Source organism: Cajanus cajan, chromosome 7 (genome assembly GCF_000230855.2).
Source record: "Cajanus cajan strain Asha chromosome 7, NIPB_CcT2T_4, whole genome shotgun sequence".
Classification (NCBI taxonomy): Eukaryota; Viridiplantae; Streptophyta; class Magnoliopsida; order Fabales; family Fabaceae; genus Cajanus; species Cajanus cajan.
In genome coordinates this window covers 36992120-37012134 of record NC_138523.1, presented here as the reverse complement: position 1 = coordinate 37012134, position 20015 = coordinate 36992120, and the positions used below count along the sequence as shown (strand labels likewise).

Here is a 20015-nt window from a genome sequence, read left to right as displayed (position 1 = left end):
AAATGAAATAAAAAAAAATATTTTTATCCTTCTTAATTATTATGTAGCATTTTTCTTTATTTTTTTTTGTTAAATTCTATATTTAAATAATTTTAATTATGAGTTTTCAACTTTTTAAAAATAGTTTAATTCATATTTATTATAACATTTCTGTAAATAAATATATTTAATAAGTTTATTTTAATAAAAGATATTTTTATAAAAAATATTTATATTCTCAAAAATATAGTAGTGTAACTAAGCATGAAAATCTTTAATTCTCATAATCTTATGTGAATATTTCCTATAACTTTTATGAATAACCAAACGTATTTTAACTGTTCCCCATAAATTATAATTTTTATATTTGTAATTCCTAGCAATCATGATTTTTAACTATAAAAAACTTCTCCTTTATCAAACATCCCCTTAAAATATTATAGGTTCACATAAATATAATTTAAGATTCAATTTTACCTTGTATTTCTATAACATGAATTTGACATCTTTGTAATCATTAAATTTTTATTTTGGTGGGTATACTCGCTAAAAAAAATCCTTTATTATCAAAAGTGTAGTGTTTACATGTGTAATCCCACTTTAGAGAGTTAATATGTACCCATAATTAGTTTTTTTTTTTTAATAGAATAAGTAGTTGGTATTGAATAAAAAAATTATATTTATTTTAGTACCATTTTATTATTATTTTTTGTCCTATTACAAGTATTCTCAATTCACTTATAGACATCTCACCTGTAACAATGTAACTGTCGGTAACTCAATTTTTTTTTTCATATAATAAACTTGGAATACGAGATTTTATACTAAATACATGATCCTCCCGATGAATAAGTACATGATGTTTAATCACAACATCATTATTAGTAATGACATTTTTCATTTTTGTCATGAAAATTTCAAACATCTAATTTTTTTTATTTTCTTTTCCCATTCTACATTAAATCCAGCTCCAAATACTTGAAAGAAGAAATTTAACACATTTAAGTGTTAAAACTAAACTTCTCCTTAGAAAACATGCAATTTGTCATATGGAAAGTTATGTCATAGCTGACGACACGATTATGTGGCACGAGTTCTATAAAAGGGTCAAACTTGCTTCATCGTAGACACAATTCGGATTCCGTCCATCAATCCAAGCCTTGAGATCGGTCCATGGCAACTCTGTATCAATAACAATATTCTTCATTTTCTCAATCTGTCTCTGTTACTTTTTTGGTTTTAATTCCAACACTATCCTCTTCTCTAACCCTCTCTCTTTGTAACTCACACAGTGGCGTTCGTCCTCCTCCACTAACTTCCACCGCCGAACCACCCCCTCTTTTTGATGGCACCACCAGGTTCATTTTCTCACTCCAAAATCCACTTTTTCCTTCAATTTTCACATCCCCATTTTCTTATATATTTATTTACTATTCATTTAGGTTGTACATCGATTATGGTTGCCCCTTTGCACAACGTGTATGGATCGCTAGGAACTACAAGGTTGTTTCTTCCTTATGCCCTCTTTGTGGATTAATAATCTATTCATGTATTTAATGTAAGAGTGAACCATTCGTATACTACTAATTATATATTACTAATCTAATCAATCATATCTTTTAAATTATTTTATTTAATTAGATTAGGCTTCGTTTGATTTATGGCTTATTATTTTATTTTCTCTGACTTTCTGTCACTCTTCTTTCTCTTGTTGGTAAATAAAACTACAGGGGCTACAAGACAAGATCAATTTGGTCCCTATAGACCTTCGAGATAGGCCTGTGTGGTATAAGGAGAAAGTCTACCCCGGAAACAAGGTGAGTTACTTATTCAATAGTGATTAAACTTTTACACTTTCAACTTATCATAAAAATTAACTTATTGAATTTGGAATTTGTTACTGGATGTAAAAGAGGAATTATTTATAGAGGATGATGAATTAGTAGGTGCTGACAAATAAATTTATTTAGTTATTATTTATCTGATTTATTTATAAGTAAATTTAATGTAATTTATTTATTATAATAAAATAATAATAGATTATATTTAATCTATCTATTAAATTTTATGTATGATTAATAATTCATCCGTTATTTTTTAATATTTATTGAATTACTTATTGGATTGAGATTTTGAAATACTGTTTTGACAAAAAAAATGTCTTCGTGAATTTTAATGTAATGACTTATAAAGGAAATAAAAAATAAAATAAAAATAAAATAAAATAATTTATTTTTTGAAATATTACTTTTATGGATGATTTAGATATTCATATATGAAAATATTGTTGATGAATAGATTGAATGAATATTTTTTTTTAAATGGATTGGATAAATTAAATTTTTACGTGAATTTTTAATAGATTTAAATAGATTAATTATTTTTATCTGATATGTTATAATATGCCTAAAAAATTATTCAATTCATTCATTTGCCACTTCAATAAATCAGTTGCTACTTTGCTATTTTGTCTGTCGACTTGGTGAGCTAATTTGATTCAGCCAGTTGATAAGTGACTTTGTTTTGTTCCCCTAAAATATATAGGTGCCTTCCTTGGAGCACAATGGCAAGGTTTTGGGAGAAAGTCTTGATTTGATCAAATATGTAGATGTGAACTTTGAAGGGACACCTTTGTTTCCCAGTGTAAGAACTAAACATTCTCCCATTTTTTCCTTCATGTCCTCTCATCTCTTTTCTATTGTTGGAGTGAATTAATGATGTTAAGTTGAATTGTTCTTTTAGGATCCTGCCAAGAAAGAGTTTGGTGAGCAATTGATATCCCATGTTGATACATTTACTAAAGACCTGTTCTCTTCATTGAAAGGGGATCCTGTACAGCAAGCCAGTAAGCAAGATATTTAAGATTGTAAATGGAGGAAATTTTTTTCTTTTCAAATACAAAATGGTCCTTAAAATCTTTATTTAAATCAGGCCCTGCTTTTGAATACTTGGAGAATGCTCTTGGTAAATTTGATGATGGGCCATTCTTGCTTGGGCAATTCAGTTTGGTAAGTTGAAATTTAATGGTCTTCAACATTTTTGTTTTCCTTTATAATTTGCTGCCATCATGATGCATCTGATTTATTAGAATGTATGAAAAGATCTTATCATATATTAGATTATCCTTGAGATTTCCTCTTTAGTTTTTAGAATGAGTTACCATATTTCTTTATCTTATCAGAATTTGTTTTCCTAGTTAGCCTGGACTATGATTAGTGTAAACAAAGGTTAGTGTGTTAAGTTTTATGAATATATCAAATCCAACAACAAAAACAAAGTCTAATCCCACTAAATGAGGTCGGCAACATGGACAACATGACATAAATGTTGGCTTGGTTAAAAACCAAAGTTTCAATATTATTTACCATGACATATCCGTGAATGATTTCCTCCAAAGTCCTCCTTAATATATCAAATATATCAGTATATTGTAATAAATCTAACTTAGTATCAGTTTAGCATTTTATTACCTTTTCCCTCTATCTTAAATCCAAAATTTTCAACGTGATGAAAGAAAGTAGTCGTGATTTGATCCTAAAGTTGTAATATAGTATCTGATAATGTCAATGACTATAACTTTGTTTTAAACATAATTTGTAAATTCTTGTGATGATCAGGTGGATATTGCCTATATTCCATTTGTTGAAAGATTCCAAATTGTCTTTGCTGAGGTGTTCAAGCATGACATCACAGAAGGAAGGCCTAAACTTGCAAAATGGATTGAGGTAATCAGTTCTGTGTAAATTTCTTCCATTGTTTATGGAAATTGCGCTTTATTTATATGATAAATTCATCATAATCATCAATCTGAACTTTAAGCAAATTTCTCCATATGCTTCACTAGTATTGACAGATTGTTCCATTTGAACTTGATCCTCAATCTCATGACTTTGATAAGAAGCATAACTAACTACTAAACCTTGAGACATACTGGTTACAAAAGAAATATTCATTTGTGAAAGAAAATGTTTCTTTTACAGGAGTTGAACAAGATCGATGCTTATACAGAGACAAGAGTTGATCCTCAGGAAATCGTTGATCTTTTCAAGACACGTTTTCTGGTACTATATATATTGTTAATCTCTTATCTACTGATTTGTGAAGAAAGACAAAACTTACATACAGCATTATAAATATTATTGGTATTATTTTTTAATCAAAATTAGAATTTTATCTCGCTAAGATACTTTCACATTTAATATAATCATTTATTACAAGTATCATCAAAGTGAAATCTTAATATTGATTAAAAAATAGCATCAATAACACTTAGGGCACTGCATGCAAGTTATGTTACTATATGTAAGTTTTATCCTTTGAGAAATGGTGATGGTTTGGTACTGATCTTTTGGCTACATCCTTTGCATTTCTACTCTGCAGCCTCAACAGTGAACTTTGGATTGCTGCAGACTTCCTCTAAGATGTAGACTGCCAATAAAGCGTCCTTTGCATTCATGGATGCATCTTCAGTCAAATATGGTTGTGTTTATCTGCTAGTGTTGCAGGATAGTTTGACGTCATAATTATAATTTCAGATTCTGTCTTTGGGAAGGTTTGGTTTTCAAATGTAATTTTTAAAATAAAATGTGTATGAAAATAATGGAATTGTGATGGTTTTTAATTTAATTTTAAAACACTTTTATATTCATTTCCAAATTAAGAAAAACTAATTAGTAAATTTGGTTCATAGTTTTTTAAAAATAAACTTTCCTACCACCATTAAGGATAGTATTATAATTATTATTATTATTAACATCATCATTATTAAAATACTAATACTAAATTAAAAGAAATAAAGAGTTGAAAAAAATTTCAAACGAATAATAGTTCTAAAAAAATTTCATATAAATTAATTATTCTATATATATATATATATATATATATATATATATATATATATATATATAGAGTAGGGATCTGTTTACTTTAAAAATAAATCTACTTAAATTTATGTCATTCAGTAACTCATGCTCTATATCAAATTTTAATGATCCAATCGTTGAATTTAAAGTTCTTAATACATAGATCAAATTTATAAAATTTTTAAAAATTTAAAAATCATTCGATACTTCGTTTCATTAATTCAAATCAATGTATAACATAATTTTATGATTATCTGTCAGTTTGAATTAATGAAATAAAATATCAAATAATTTTTAAATTTTTTAAAAATTTGTAAACTTGATCTATGTATTAAGAACTTCAAATTCAACTGTTGGATTGTTAAAATTTGATGTAGAACATGAGTTATTGAACGGAGTAAATTTAGGTAGATTTTTTCCATAGAGTAATCAGATCCCTCCTATATATATATATATATATATTAATATTATGTAGTAAATGGGACAATTTTGATTATTGTCTCGTCCGGAGAGAGAAAGAGAATCCAAAAAATAAATTAATTAATTAAAAGATGTCTTATAAAAATATAAAGACAAATTTCATTCAAAAGATTAAAATCATATTAACTCATTTTAATAATGTAATTGAGTAAGATATAGTTACCTAAGTAGGAACTACTTTAAAATTGCTCTAAAAGGGGAACTTGCTTGAATGTAGACAGAATTTTGATTCAGATTAGTATCCAACTCCAACCAATTGTGGACCAAAAATTGTCATTTTTCTCAATTGTTTTGTCCTTTCGTTTGAATACGTTTCTCTTTACTGAACGCTTACGCATTCAGGGATGTATCAGAACATTATAAAGGGTGATTTTTTTTTTAATAATAGATTTAAAAAAACGTTTAATCAAGGTCGCTAAATACATTGTATTGTTTTTCTAACTTATAAATATTATTTTTTAAACTATAACATTTATTACCATATAAAATACATATCAACTTTCAATTGATCTCCTTTCATAATCATATATTTATTGTAATAATTATATTTGTTATAATATTTTTTCAAAGAGCCAAGTCATAAAGGGACCAAAACCCGAGTTTGTTTCCCTTGAATCTTTGGAAGCATCTTGTATGAATGAAATTTAAGTGTATTTTTGGTTTAAGGCTGAGTCATTAAAATTATGCTGAAATACTAGAGTGTTTTAATCAATTAGGAATTTTGGACAGGATTATCTAAAATTAAACCTATGATTACGTTTTCGATTATTAAATTTGGTAATCGATTCAAATACTATTTATGAGTTGAAGTTATCTAAAATTACGTTGATCAATACTAGTGTTTTTATGATGATGCGAAATTGACATATAATGTATATACAATTTTTTTTTATAAATGAGAAATATTAGTGACAATTATTTTAATACTCAATAATAATATTTTATTTATTATTAGTAAAAAAAAATTATAAATTTTAATGAATTCTACTACTAAATTTAGAGAAACTCTTTAAATGAGACATATCATAAAATTTATATTTTTTAATAAATTTTGGTTAATAATTAAAATTGTTGGAGATAGTGTTGCTACGTGAATTCAATGATTTCATTACTTGTTGGAGATAGGTATTAGACAATGTCCAAACATATACTTAATGTGACTTTAGATAAATGTTTGCATGTTTTCACAGTAGAGAGTTGAGTATGTGTGCACAATTAATTTTTTGTTACAACAACTTCAAATAGCCCGGTTAGATAAAATGATAGACTATGGCCAAGGCCAAGGAATCTAAGGGGTAATATACTAAAAGAACCAAGAGAAATGGGATGATCTTAAAGACCTTTTTCATATATTTTGTACATAGTTCCTTTGTATAGGTCTAATTTTGCCTTGTATTTGTGAGACACTTTACTTGTTTTTCATTAGTGATGTATATTGATTTTAGGGTGGGTTACTTGGAGAGTTTAACTCCATTTAACCTCCTTTGTTGATACATTCATTTTATATTTTTTCAGTATGGAAAAAGGGGTGGCATTTAGCAATGCTTGAGGGTGTGACTAGTAATTGGGCCAGAATTGGGCCTAGGCAAAATTTGGCATATTAGACTCATTTTGCTCCTAATTTTTCATAGATTTGATTTAGCTAGGTCTCATCATCATATGATGAACCTAACTAAACCAAATTAAAGAATTTCAAAATAAATCATGGAGCATTTTGGAGCCTTGACCGCCTAGCTTGTGTCTTAGTTCTTGGCCAAAATTCATTAGTTCTTTCTTCAAGTTTTGAAGCTTGCCTTCCAAGTTTCTAAACCTTGGTAGGTTAGGCTGACCTTACCATGGTTCTTAAGTGAACCATGGTCAAGGTTAGCTTCTCCTACAAGTTTTATAAACCATGGAAGGTTAGTTACACCTTACCATGGTTCCTAGTGAACCATGGTTAAGGTTAGCTTCTCCTAGAAGCTACCTCTCCCTATAATTTCGTTTTCTCTTCACTTGTAATCACTTTTGGACATTAATGAGACTTAGAATTAAGAAATTCTCTCTCATTTTCAAGAGTCAAATTCGTGAGAAAAACTTCTCCTAGTTTTCTCTCAAAGTTCCTTCTCCTAGAAGCTTGGTTCTTCAAGCTTCTTCACCTCTCTAAGAGGTAACCGAACCTCCTCAAAGGTGCTTCTCCTCCATTGAAGCTTCTTCAAAGGAGAATTCCAAGGTCAAAACGTGATAACCTCATGGAACATTTCGGTCCTTGCATGGAAAGCTTGGAAGAATATCAATCCTCTCCAAGTACTCCCATCATAAAAGAATTTACATCATGTTTTAATAATAATTTGCTATTATCTTTTATTTGAATATCACTGTAACATGCAAAAACTAATTTCACTTCTGATGATGTAATTGTTGGTGATTTAAAAGATTTTTGTACACAATAAAAATAGAATATGGAATTCTTTATTAAATAAATCCTCTCAATAATATATAAATGAATGATGAGTAATTATTACGTCAATCATAATTGACTATGATCCTACCATATTAGGAGAAGAAACACAATAATTTATTGGAAAATATAATTAGAAAGTACTGTAACTCATAAGTGAAGACATTTTTGTCATGAAAATTTTAACGTTCAAATTCTGGTAGTATTAGAGGTATACCATTGGACGTAAAATATCACACAAAAATCTCCCTAATTCTTGTCAATTTCACCTCCTAATCACGGCTGATTTTTTAAAAAATTTTAATCACCCCATTTCCATTTTATTTTCTTCCATTCTACATTAATTCCAGCTCCAAACTATTAGGGGGCTTCAATGATGAGATTACTTTAATTTAGTTAATAATGTCGAGTTATATCCCTAAACATAATTTAGCTTAAAATATTTTCTTTATATTTCAATTTTTTTTAATCTTTTAATCTCTATAATTTAAAATAGAACTTTTTAATTTTTATATTTATTTTTTAATATTTTTTGTTTATATAATTTAAGATTTTTTTTAATTCTTATATTTGTACCTTCACGACATTTTTTTTATAAAATTAAAATTCTCTGTCACATCAACATAAAATGATATTATAAAAAATAGCTTAAATATGTTTTTAGTCCCTCAAATTTAACATAAATTTGTTTTTAGTCCCTGTAATTTTTAGAAATCTTATTTTAGTCCTTTAGACCACTAATAACATATCTGAAAGTAAAAAATTCAGACGATTATGCAATATCAATTGAATTTAATGTGATATTTTCACTAATAAGGATACCAATAGATAAAATAAATAATATTTGATAAATTTCTTAAAATTTGAATATAAGGACTAAAATAAGATTTTTTGAAATTATAAGAACTAAAAACATCAAATTTAAATTTGAGGGATCAAAAACAAATTTACCCTAAATTTAAGGGACTAAAAACATATTTAAGTCTAAAGAAATTAATAATAAAGACAACAAATTAAAAAGTTGCAAATATAAGAATTAAAAAGATTTATCTTAAACTAGAAGAATTAAAAATGATTAAAAAATAAATATAGAGACTAACAATCTTACTTAAACTACAGTGAGAGAGTAAAAGATTAAATATGTCAAACTATAAGAAATAAAAAAATGGATTTTAACCATAATTTAAATTCTTGAAATACATATTATTATACATTAGTAAAATTAAGATATTTTATATCTTTATAAAATTATCGATATTTGTTATTAATATTTAAAAGTGTTAAAAAATTATTATTTATTAAATCAATTGGTATTGTGTTTGATTTTCAAACATAAACATAAAAGTTTTGAGTTTGAATTTTATGTTTATAAAAATAATTAATTTTTAATATTATTTTTTGTAAAATTATTTAAAAATTATGTACACCAAATGAGACAATCTTTTTTATTATATGTTATAGATATAACTTAAAAACTTAAGAATAAAATCATCTAAAAAAATGTTTAAACTAAATAAGACAATTTTGTTTATTATATATTATAAATGTTATAGATATAACTACAAAATTTAAGGATAAAATCGTCTTAACTAAATGTATACACCAAATAAAACAATCTCCTTTATTATGTATTATAAATATTAATGGGATCAAAGTATATGTCTCTATATATTTATTTAATAAAAATATTTAAAAATTGTTGATATTTATTAAATTAATTAATACTACACTTTAAAGTCAAGGTCTTAAATTTAAATTTTATATATGTAAAAATAATTAATTTTTAATATTATTTTTATTATTTAAAAATAAAATCATTTAAAAAATATACACATTAAATTAAATTATTATCTTTATATATTTTATAAATTATAAATTATAAATATAGACATTCAATCCTGTAAAAGCATGTAGTAGGTTGTGATATGGAAAGTTATGTCATGGGTGACGACGCGACATCTGACACGAGTTCTATAAAAGGGCCAAACTTGCTTGAACTTAGACACAATTCTGATTCTGTCCATCCAAGACTTCAGATTCGGTGAAGAACAGATTCTATGGCAACTCTGTATGAACGCTCTTCATTCTCTCAATTCCACTCTCTCACTGTCTCTGTTACTTTTAATTCCAACACTCTCCTCTTCTCTAACGCTCTCTCTTTGTAACTCACACAGTGGCGTTCGTCCTCCCCCGTTAACTTCCACCGCCAACCCACCTCCTCTCTTTGATGGCACCACCAGGTTCATTCTCACACTTCAAAATTCACTTTTTCCTTCATTTTTCACATGCCCATTTTCTTATATATTTATTTGCTATTCATTTAGGTTGTACATCAGTTACTCTTGCCCCTATGCACAACGTGTATGGATCACTAGGAACTACAAGGTTGTCCTCTTTGTAGAATAATAATCTGTTCATATATTTCATCTTAGTCTGCCTTGCGTTTTGGATTTAATGTCTATTTTTTTATTATGCTTGGCGTGATTGATAGCTTATTATTTTATTCTTTCTGACTTTCTGTCACACTTCTTTCTCTTGTTTGTAATTATAATAACTACAGGGGCTACAAGACAAGATCAATTTGGTCCCCATAGACCTTGGAGACAGGCCAGCGTGGTATAAGGAGAAAGTCTACCCCGAAAACAAAGTGAGTAACTTGGATAATAGAGGATGAGTTTAATAGCCATGTCCTTTTAACTATGAAAGTGTAAAAGTTGTTACAATGGCAACTAATCAGAAGTCATTGTTGGTGTAACTCTTAAAGTAGTTATTATAAAGTTAACAAAATAGAGTTTGCTATTAGATGTAAAATGGTTTTACCCTGTGAGGAATTATTTATAGAGGATAAAAAATTAGTTGCTGCTGTGCTATGTTGATTTGACTGAGCTAATTTGATTCAGCCAGTTGATAATTGACTTTGTTTCCTTAAAATATATATATAGGTGCCATCCTTGGAGCACAATGGCAAGGTATTGGGAGAAAGTCTTGATTTGATCAAATATGTAGATGTGAACTTTGAAGGGACGCCTTTGTTTCCCAGTGTAAGAACTGCGCATGCTCTCCTTTTTCCCTTCGTGGCCTCTCGTCTCTTTTCAATTGTTGGAGTGAATTATTGATGTTAAATAGATATTTTTTTAGGATCCTGCCAAGAAAGAGTTCGGTGAGCAATTGATATCCCATGTTGATACATTCAACAAAGACCTTTTCACTTCATTGAAAGGGAATCCTGTACAGGAAGCCAGTAAGCCAGATATTTAAGTTTGTGAGTCGGAGAAAGCTTTTTCTTTCAAAATACAAAATGGTCCTTAAAATGGTTATTATTTAAATCAGGCCCTGCTTTTGAATACTTGGAGAATGCTCTTGGTAAATTTGATGATGGGCCATTCTTGCTTGGTCAATTCAGTTTGGTAAGTTGAAATTTAATGGTCTTCAAAAAAATTGTTTTTCTTCTAAACTTGCTGCATTTCAGGCTAATTACTAATGCTTGTCGTGTTACATTTAACATATTAAAGTAAATGAAAATATCTTATCATATCTTAGATTATCCTTTAAGATTAGTTTTCATATTTCCTCTTTACCTCTTAGAATAAGTTACCATATTTCTTTATCTTATCAGGATTTGTTTGCTAATTAGCTTGATGTAAAACCCAAAAATTTCATCATGATGTAAGTAGTCATGATTTGATCTAAAAGTAGTAAATTTTGATGCTTATCTAAAAGTAGTATATTAGTATACTAGTATAGTATCTGATAATATCAATGATGATGATAGCTTTTCTTTCATATAATTTGTAAATGCTTGTGATGATCAGGTGGATATTGCCTATGTTCCATTTGTTGAAAGATTCCAAGTTGTCTTTGCCGAGGTGTTCAAGCATGACATCACAGAAGGAAGGCCTAAACTTGCAACATGGTTTGAGGTAATCAGTTCTGTGTAAATTTCGTCCATTGTTTATGGAAATTGCCCTTTATTTATATGATAAATTCATCATAATCATCAATCTGAACTTCAAGCAAGTATCTCCATATGCTTCACTAGTCACTGTTGTCAGGTTGTTCCATTTGAACTTGATCCTCAATCTCATGGCTTTGATAAGAAGCGAAACAAACTACTCACCTTTGAGACATATTGGTTACTAAAGAGATATTCATTTGTGAAAAAAAATGTTTCTTTTACAGGAGTTGAACAAGATCGATGCTTATACAGAGACAAGAGTTGATCCTCAAGAAATTGTTGATCTTTTCAAGAAACGTTTTCTGGTACTATATATATATATATATATATATATATATATATATATATATATTTAATCTCTTAACTATTGATTTTGAGGAAAGACAAACCTTATATGCAGTACCATAAGTGTGATTGGTATTATTCTTCAATCAAAATTATAGTTTTAACTCAATAATATGTATTTACATTTAATAGAATCATTTATTATGCAGATTATCAAAGTTAAATCCTAATATTGATTAAAAAAAAATCAATAACACTTATGGTACTGTATGTAAGTTTTATCCTTTGAGGAATGGTGATTGGTTTGTTACTGATCTTTTGGCTACATCCTTTGCATTTGTACTCTGCAGCCTCAACAGTGAACTTTGGATTACTGCAAGCTTCCTCTAAGATGTAAACTGTGCCAATAAAACGTCCTGTTCATTCATGGATGCATCTTCAGTCGAATATGGTTGTGTTTATCTTCTAGTATTGCAGGATAGTTTGAGGTCATAATTATGTATTTATTATGTTTTACTTTTGAGCTTGTTTGTTTGATGTCGTAATATTGTTTATGTACCAGCTTGTGTGATGGCTGAGCATTATGGTATTTGTTATCCTACTTGAACTATGTTATTATAACGTAATATAAACTTTTCAGTCAGAAGCAGGTTCCTCGGTATCTTTAGGCCATGCAAATGACCAAACTTGGTTATTAAACTTGTGTAGTATGCAGTGTATGACCTTTTTTAATGAATTATACGCAAGTATGCGTGAGTTTCTCATTGATTATATGGTGAGATAACCTTAAATCGTTAAAAATCTTTTAGACAACACTACTATGAAGTTTATCTGTGGATGGACTCAGTTAATAAAATTAGGTGGATAAATCAAATTTTCCTAAGTTGCATATATGAAACTCATGTATTTACTTATAATTCTCTATTTTTTTTTTATTAAAATAACACACTATCACTGCATAAGATAACTATACAGCTTACCAAAAAAAAAAAAAAAAAAACTATTCAACATACAAGTGTTATAATATTCAGTTTCATATTACTTCAACAATGAATGTTTTTAATTTTTACATCTTTTATTTTTGTAAGAATTAAAGTTAATATATCGAGTAAATTACACTAACACATTCAAAATTTTGTGAAATTATACTGTCACTTACTTTTTTAACATTTATAGTAACATTTTTTTTATAAAGTGACACAATGTTATGATTTTTTAAATAATTAAAAGGGTTAATGTAATTTCTAAGAGATTTTAAGAGATTTTCTTCTTTTCTGTTTACGAAAGAAAACTAAATGGACAACATAATTCGCTTGCTTTTTATCAAAATTCACCAGAGTTTGAAAATAAAATTTAGAGAAGCTCTACACTTGGATAGAATATAATGAAGTTTTGTGCTACCTGTGATGTATGTCAGCACTCCATCTACCACTGGCTTGCAGTCTAACTTGTAGATGACCTGGATCTGGGAGACAATGATTACAAATAGTTTTGGTTTTGATAAATTCTCCTCACTCTCTGTTACTGTAATGTTTTTCAAATAATTTTTAAAAAATATTATAGAGATATAAAAAAAAGTAGAAAATGTCTCTACAACTTGAGAAATATTAGGAAGTGTTAGTAATTTACTCTAATATATTTATTAAAATTAATAATTTTCTATTATTTTCTATAATTTAAAGAAAGATTTAATAATGGAATTCTTCGAAGTTTGTGCAGCCAACCTTTTTGAATGTGCCTTACCCTTTTATGTTATTTCATTTTACTTAAATTACTCAAAATAATTTTTATGACAAAATTCTTAAAAATATTTTTTAAAAATTAATTAATCTAAAAGTCATCAATAGTTGAGAATAAAATGAAAAAAAAAATGGAAAAAATGATTAACTTTTAATCATAATTAGTGAAATTCTACTCTGAAAGAATTATATGTCTTTATAATAAAAATAATTTAAGGTTAAAATGTATTTTTATGAAAATTATTGAATGAAAATAAGAATACAAATATTAAAAATAATATAATTAAAAAATCATTTCAATTACTACACACCTATATAATTCAAATAAAATGGAAAAGGAAACACACAAATAACAAAAATTGTTATTATTGACATGAGGTTGTAAAAGTTTAGTGAGTCATAATTAAATATTTAGAAAAAGATCGTTTTATAACTTATGATGATCCTATCTAATTCAAATAAAATTGCCTATCTAATTCAAATAAAATTGCCTTCCATAAAGAATAAGGAATTAACTATTGTTGAATTGTTGGTGTATAATGTTTAAAGTAGAAAAATGGAAAAAAGAAAATTAAATTAGTATTTGATTAAAATATTAATATTTTATGTATATTGAACGAAATAATAGTAGAATAATACCATATTGGATGGGTATTATGATTATCATCACAAGGCATGTGACATTTCATCAAGTTCATTCTCCAAATATAAAAAAGAAGTTTTTTTTTTCATTTTATTTAAATTGAGTTTATTTGAAAAGTTCAAAATGATTTGTCCTTAATATAACTTTGAAAACTTAGAAGGTACATGGTAATATGAACTCATCGTAATTCAAATATACAAACTTCTTTTTTCTTATTTTCATATTTTTTTGGTAACAATTTTTTTCTTCCTCATATTTTCATATAATAACTAAAGATTATTTTTTACAAAAAGTTAATTAGTAGTGTTTGTTTGTATGTGTTATATTCACTATATTGCTAACTAGATTCTGGTCCAAATAGAAAATTGTGTAATTTTTCTGACATCGATGTAAACTGTCAAAGTCAATTATGTTAATTTAGAAATTGATTATTATTAATCAAATTCTGAACTGAAGTATTTGATCTAATTTATAACCGTGCAATGATTCACTTAAATTAAAAATATTATTATCCAGATTTAAAATCAAGATAATTTTATAATATACTATCACTTTTCTAAAATATATAATTTAAAGTATTTTAATTTAAAACTAAATTTCATTTTGTAAAATATAATTTTTGTAATTAAAAAAAGGACCTAGTGAAAACCAGGTGATTAATATATTAACTCTTTTCAAATTTTATTTTACTAGTATTTTAGTCGGTATAATACAAAAATTAAATATTTATTATATATAACTATTTTTTTTACTTTGTACATAATAAATATGATAATTATATATACAAATAAATACCATATATTTAAATATATAATTATATTTAAAATTTATATTTTAAATTTATAATAAATAATTTATATTAGAACACAAGATTATTATGGATTATTTATTTTAAAAATATTAAAATTTAATTCATAAATAAATATGATAAATAAAATTTAAATTAGATAAGAAATTAAAAATTTAAAAATACTTTAAGATATCTGATCTTGGTTTATATATGGAGTTGATTTTCTTTTAAATTTGATGTCTTTAAAAGTTCTTTTATTTTCATAAAAATAATGTCTCTTATACAAAACTTGTATTTTTCAAAGTAATAAAAGTATTTTATTATTCTAAAAAAACTGTAAATATAAATAGATTTCTCATATACTGTAGTGCTCTATCTTTTATTTACTTTCAAGTAAATAATTAAACATGTAGACGAACGCGACATATGCTGTCTTAAAAATGTGGTTGAAATAAAATGGAAGAGAATTTGGAATAAAATGCCAAACTTGATTGAACGTAGACACTAATCTACCTCTGTCCAACCAATCCTTAAGGTTCGGTGAAGAACAACGTTAATGGCAACTCTGTATGAATTTCTTCATTAATTTTCACAATTCTACCCTGTCACTGTCTCTGTTACTTCTTTATTCCAACACTATCCTCTTCTCTAATGTTCTTTCTTTGTAACTGACATAGTGGCGTGCAAGCAGTTCGTCCTCCTCCATTAACGTCCACCTCCGACCCACCTCCTCTTTTTGATGGCTCCACCAGGTTCCTTCTTACACTCCAAAATTCACCTTTTCCATGGTTTTGCTTCAATTTTCACATGCCCATTTTCTTATGTATTTATTTGCTATTCATTTAGGTTGTACATCAGTTACTCTTGCCCCTATGCACAACGTGTATGGATCACTAGGAACTACAAGGTTGTTTCTTCCTTATGTCCTCTTTGTTGGATAATCCGAGTAAATTACATATAAACCCCTTGAAGTTTACTAAAGTAAATTACACCATTAGTAATGAGATTTGGTGAAATTACACAAAGAATCCCTACCTTTTATATTCCTACAATAACTCTCTTTAATTATTTAAAAAATATTACAGTAATACTCTTAAATATTACATTAACTTCTTTTAATTATTTGAAAAACATTATACTGAAACTCTTATAAAGGAAAAAATTATTAGATAGTCTTGAATTACATGATTCCTGAATAGTTTTTACATAATTAATTCTTTCTTGTTAGTTAAAAAACTTAAATACATGTCATATAATAATTGGTTAAGATCATGAACACTTAATAGTTCTAGACCACCTAATAATTTATCCTATAAAATATGTTTTCGTATACATTACTATTAAAGTTGAGAGTTTTAGTGTCATCCTTGAAGAAAATTAATGTATTAATGAAACATTTAGACATTATATTAATCTCCTTTAATTGTTTAAAAAATAATACACTAGGGGGTCATGTGTTATCTCATGAAACCTCATTGCTTGTGATGTAATTTACTCATAATTTTATTTTTATTTATTTGATGCCTTTATTCGCCTTTCTTTTATATAATGTCTAATTTTATTATTTTTAGTTGCCAAGTCCTAAGTGCCTTCTTGTGATTTCTTATTATTTAGTGATTTCTTATTATTTCTGTCGATGTTATTTCTCCTGTTGGTAACTAAAACTACAGGGGCTACAAGACAAGATCAAATTGATCCCTATAGACCTTCAAGACAGACCAGCTTGGTACAAGGAGAAAGTCTACCCTGAAAACAAAGTGAGTCACTGCTCACTTGGACAATACTGCAGGAGTTTAATAGACATGTACAGTTAGTGTAGAAGTTTTTATGCCATCAACCAATTATAAATCATCAGTAGTAATTATTATAAAAGAGAACAAATTTGTGATTAGATGTACAAAAAAGTATTACACAGTTAGTGATAGATTATTTATTCAGAGGATGATAAATTGGTTGCTACTTTGCTATGTTGACTTGACTGAGCTAATTTGATTCAGTCAATTGACAAGTGACTTTGTTCCCCTAATGTATATATATAGGTGCCATCCTTGGAGCACAATGGCAAGGTATTAGGAGAAAGTCTTGATTTAATCAAATATGTAGATGCCAACTTTGAAGGGGCACATTTGGTTCCCGGAGTAAGAACTGCACATTCTCCTTTTTTCCCCTTCATGGCCTCGTCTCTTTTCAATTGTTGGAGTGAATTATTGATGTTAAATAGAATATTTTTTAGGATCCTGCCAAGCAAGAGTTCGGTGAGCAATTGATATCCCATGTTGATACATTCAACAAAGACCTTTACGCTTCACTGAAAGGGGATCCTATACAGGAAGCCAGTAAGCCAGATATTTAAGTTTGTGAATAGAAGAATGTTTTTTCTTTTCAAATACAAAATGGTTCTTAAAATAGGCAATTTAAATCAGGTCCTGCTCTTGATTACTTGGAGAATGCTCTTGGTAAATTCGATGATGGGCCATTCTTGGTTGGTCAATTCAGTTTGGTAAGTTCAAATCTATTGGAGTATAGAGTAGCTATAGCTTTCTTATATCATTCCATGTAATGGAACAGGTTGGCCTAGTGGTAAGGGGTTGGAATAGTATTTACATTGTCTTAAGTTCGGACTTTTTGATAAAAAAAATAATCATTCCATGTAATGTGGAAACAGATTCAGTTAATATTCTCAGTTAGTTTACATGAACTATATATACTGATGTACCAATCACTGCAGTTTGTTGTAATTAATTTATTTTCTGTTTATCTACGATACGATTGCCAGACATTTCTCTCTGTTCTCTCTTTCTCACAAAATTAATTCAATGATCTTCAATTTTCGTTTTCCTTTTAAATTTGCTGCCTTTCAGGCTGATTACTAATGCTTGTCTTGATGCATCTAATGTGTTAGAATATACAAAAACATCTTGTGATATGTTAGATTATCCGCTCACATTAGTTTCCATATTTCCTCTTTATTTCTTAGAATTTAGTTACTATATTTCGTTATCTTATCATGATTTACTTCTCTAATTAGCTAGGATTATGATTAGTATAAATAAGAGTTAGTACTATATGTTTTATGAATATATAATGTAACACATCTCAGTTAACATCAATTCAGTATTTCACAATCTTTTATATCTCTTCTTCCTGTCTAAAACCCAAAAATTTCAACATGATGAAATAAAGTAGTCAGATTTGATCCAAAAGTATACTGGTATAGTTGTGATAATATCAATGACAATAGCTTTTCTTCGTATAATTTGTAAATGCTTGTGTTGATCAGGTGGATATTGCCTATATTCCATTTGTGGAAAGATTCCAAATTTTCTTAGCTGAGGTGTTCAAATATGACATCACAGAAGGAAGGCCTAAACTTGCAACTTGGATTGAGGTACACTAAGTGTATGTTTGGATACCGGTTCAAAATCATATTGAGTAGAAAAATTCATGTTGTGATACAAAAAAAAAAAAAAAAAGTTTGTAAGTGTAATTTTTTTTTTTTTCAATCCCAATTGAGTTCAACTTATTCTCAAACACACTCTAAAACTAGTTGCACAAAATTTATTCCATTGTATGTGGAAATTGCGGTTTGTTTGTATGATGAATTCTTCATAATCATCATAAGCAAAGTTCTCCATTTGCTAAGTGTCGACAGTTTATTCCCTTTGAACTTGACCCTCAATCTCAGTATATTTGTGAAACAAAATGCTTATTTTACAGGAAGTGAACAAGATTGATGCTTATACACAGACAAGACTCGATCCTCAGGAAATCGTTGATAGATACAAGAAACGTTATCTGGTACTATATATATATACATACTTTTTTTTTTTTTTTTTTTTATTTATCAGAGTACTATATAATATATATTATGAATCTCGTAACCGTTGATCTTGAAGAATTGTGATTGGTTTCTTATTAGTTACTGATCTCTGTGCTACATCCTTTGCATTTCTACTCTGCAGCCTCAACAGTGAACGATGGAAGGCTGCAGGCTTCCTCTGAGATGTAGATTGTTGCCAATTAAGCTTCCTTTGCTTTGATGAATATATGCATCTTCAGTCAAATATTGGTTGTATTTATCTGCTAGTGTTGCAGGGTAGTTTGACGTCATAATTATGTTCACTTTTAATTTCAGTTGTTTGTTTGATGTTTTAATAATGTTTATGTACCAGCTTGTGATCACTGATCATTACGGTGTACTTATCCTACTTGAATATGTTATATTACGAATTAAGCTTTGATATCTCATGTGTCCATGACCTGTCAGCAGAGGCTTATTCCATGGAAATTATACTTGGTTGTGAAAAGCAAACGTTGTGCTGAATGCATTTTTTTAGGTATATTTTTTTAATTAAAATTAGAGTTTTACTATAATAATATTTGTAATTAAAGATTAGATTAAATATAAATACATATTATTAAGATAAAATTTTGATTCCAACCTAAACATGCTTCAAAAGATTACATTAAATATGATTTTTATCTGACTTTTCTGCTGATGGAGATATTCTCTCTTTCACCCCAAAAGAGAATGATGGAATGATAGAAAAAAGTACGCATGGTATTTTATATCAGTTTTGTTGTTTTTGTTCTAAAATCCATTGTAGAAGACGGGAATTTTTGAGTCAAAACAAGGTTCCTGAGTATATCTAGGCCACGCAAATGAGGAAACCTTACCTTTTTTAAAGTTATATCTAACTTAATTTCTATAATACTATAACACAAGACCTGCACCTTTTCTGTTTACACAAATTTCCCCTTTTTTATACAGTTACATAATGAAGAAAGTCAAGGTAATGCATTAAGGGGAGGGGATATAGTATAATTTCATTAAAACTCAGGGAG

At 27.7% G+C, this 20015-nt stretch overlaps 3 protein-coding genes across 3 annotated transcripts; all 3 read left to right on the top strand.

Annotated features, from left to right (window-relative positions):
* Positions 1 to 1007: 1007 nt before the first annotated feature.
* Positions 1008 to 4627, top strand: LOC109789954 (glutathione S-transferase L3). Its single transcript, XM_020349024.3, has 10 exons — positions 1008 to 1163; positions 1272 to 1337; positions 1422 to 1482; positions 1710 to 1796; positions 2524 to 2622; positions 2722 to 2824; positions 2911 to 2987; positions 3597 to 3704; positions 3960 to 4040; positions 4360 to 4627. The coding sequence occupies exons 1-10, from the start codon at positions 1153 to 1155 to the stop codon at positions 4369 to 4371; spliced, it is 705 nt and encodes a 234-aa protein (XP_020204613.1). The 5' UTR covers positions 1008 to 1152; the 3' UTR covers positions 4372 to 4627.
* A 5057-nt stretch (positions 4628 to 9684) lies between these two features.
* LOC109789953 (glutathione S-transferase L3) lies at positions 9685 to 12644 on the top strand. The gene is made up of 10 exons (XM_020349023.3): positions 9685 to 9826; positions 9933 to 9998; positions 10083 to 10143; positions 10319 to 10405; positions 10701 to 10799; positions 10897 to 10999; positions 11089 to 11165; positions 11571 to 11678; positions 11938 to 12018; positions 12349 to 12644. The coding sequence occupies exons 1-10, from the start codon at positions 9816 to 9818 to the stop codon at positions 12358 to 12360; spliced, it is 705 nt and encodes a 234-aa protein (XP_020204612.1). The 5' UTR covers positions 9685 to 9815; the 3' UTR covers positions 12361 to 12644.
* A 2933-nt stretch (positions 12645 to 15577) lies between these two features.
* LOC109789955 (glutathione S-transferase L3) lies at positions 15578 to 19413 on the top strand. Its single transcript, XM_020349025.3, has 10 exons — positions 15578 to 15737; positions 15848 to 15922; positions 16017 to 16077; positions 16841 to 16927; positions 17210 to 17308; positions 17404 to 17506; positions 17594 to 17670; positions 18451 to 18558; positions 18888 to 18968; positions 19133 to 19413. Exons 1-10 carry the CDS (start codon positions 15727 to 15729, stop codon positions 19142 to 19144), a joined length of 714 nt encoding a protein of 237 aa, XP_020204614.1. The 5' UTR covers positions 15578 to 15726; the 3' UTR covers positions 19145 to 19413.
* Positions 19414 to 20015: the final 602 nt, after the last annotated feature.

Coding starts and splice junctions, on each gene's coding strand:
- LOC109789955 (XM_020349025.3), top strand. Junction 15,923..16,016: donor CTTTTTGATGGCTCCACCAG/GTTCCTTCTTAC, acceptor CTATTCATTTAG/GTTGTACATCAGTTACTCTT. Junction 18,559..18,887: donor AACTTGCAACTTGGATTGAG/GTACACTAAGTG, acceptor CTTATTTTACAG/GAAGTGAACAAGATTGATGC.
- LOC109789953 (XM_020349023.3), top strand. Junction 9,999..10,082: donor CTCTTTGATGGCACCACCAG/GTTCATTCTCAC, acceptor CTATTCATTTAG/GTTGTACATCAGTTACTCTT. Junction 10,144..10,318: donor GGATCACTAGGAACTACAAG/GTTGTCCTCTTT, acceptor TAATAACTACAG/GGGCTACAAGACAAGATCAA.
- LOC109789954 (XM_020349024.3), top strand. Junction 2,988..3,596: donor TGCTTGGGCAATTCAGTTTG/GTAAGTTGAAAT, acceptor TGTGATGATCAG/GTGGATATTGCCTATATTCC. Junction 3,705..3,959: donor AACTTGCAAAATGGATTGAG/GTAATCAGTTCT, acceptor TTTCTTTTACAG/GAGTTGAACAAGATCGATGC.